The 1,153-nt window shown below is 47.1% G+C and overlaps 1 protein-coding gene across 1 annotated transcript; it reads right to left on the bottom strand.

Annotated features, from left to right (window-relative positions):
• Nucleotides 1-19: 19 nt before the first annotated feature.
• Nucleotides 20-952, bottom strand: LOC110106113 (pentatricopeptide repeat-containing protein At2g21090; the record flags this gene model as incomplete). The annotated part of the gene is given in 1 exon segment (XM_020835877.2): nucleotides 20-952. A coding segment is annotated over 1 exon segment (740 nt), but the record flags the coding sequence as incomplete, so codon positions are not given.
• Nucleotides 953-1,153: the final 201 nt, after the last annotated feature.

Below are 1,153 nucleotides of genomic sequence, written 5' to 3'. Positions count from 1 at the left end.
CCAAGCAAGAACATCCCTAACAGGAATTTGATCAAACACCTTCCTTGAATCCTTTATTATCCCGTGCTTAGCATAAGCATCAAGGAGCAAGCTCGAAACCACTAGATTGTAAGACCAACCAGCAACCAGAACCTGCCCGTGGGCTTGCAAGGTGAGGCTTTTATCAGCAAGGCTGGCGCAGGCAGTAAGTAGAGCAGAGAAAGTATGAGCATTGACAACGAGGGTGGAGCTACGGAGGCGGGAGTAGAATGCCGCAGCCTCCGCTGCCGCGCCAGTGCGGGCAAGGGCGAGGATGATGGTGTTCCAGGACACGAGGTCCCGATGCGGCATACAATTAAATAGGTTAACAGCATGAGCTATCAAGCCGAGTCGGACGTATCCTGCAAGCATTGTGTTATATGAGAAAACGTTTGGTTGAGGCATTTTGCCGAACAGGTCTTGGGCGCGGTCGGAGCGGCCAAGGAGGAAGTGGAGATGAAGGATTTGATTGGAGAGAAAGGTGTGGGAGGGGTAAACGGGCTTAAGAGCGGTGAAATGGAGAAAGTTGAGGACGCGGCTGGCTAAGGGGAGGGAAGCAGGGGAGTGAAGGCAGTGAGAAAGAAGTAGGGAGAGAGTGCGGGTTGGTGGGCGGAGGCCGTGGCGGGCAAGGAAAGGAAGGACAGAGACGGCATCGGCGAGGCGGCCGGCGGAGATGTGGCGGTTAAGGTCGGCGAGAAGGCAAGGGGAGGCTTTGGCGTGTTGGATGCCACGATGGGGCATCGGCGGCGGTGGCCCGGCAGCTGCACGGCGTTCATCCCTGCATCGGGAAGGAGAAATTGAAGGGTAGATTTTGGCTCAAGATTCGGTGAGGGAGGTAGTTGGAAATTAGCCAGTGACTTGATCAAAAGAATTCAATTGATTTGCTGATGATCGATCGGATTGAGGTGTTAATGATTCAATGATTTGAATTGGATTGAATCGGATCATATAATAAACATTAATTATACTCATATATTATATAATTTATATAATAATGATATCATAATTTATAGATATTTAATAAAAAATTAAACAAAAACATAATATGGAGCATAAAACATACATAATAAATAAATTTATTAATTTAAAATTAAATGCATTCATTTTGTAAGACGAAACAAACAACACGAAAATC

This window comes from Dendrobium catenatum, unplaced genomic scaffold, assembly GCF_001605985.2.
Source record: "Dendrobium catenatum unplaced genomic scaffold, ASM160598v2 fragScaff_scaffold_853, whole genome shotgun sequence".
In the NCBI taxonomy this organism is placed as follows: domain Eukaryota; kingdom Viridiplantae; phylum Streptophyta; class Magnoliopsida; order Asparagales; family Orchidaceae; genus Dendrobium; species Dendrobium catenatum.
Note: the sequence above shows the minus strand (reverse complement) of the source record. Positions and strands in the feature narration are given on the sequence as shown.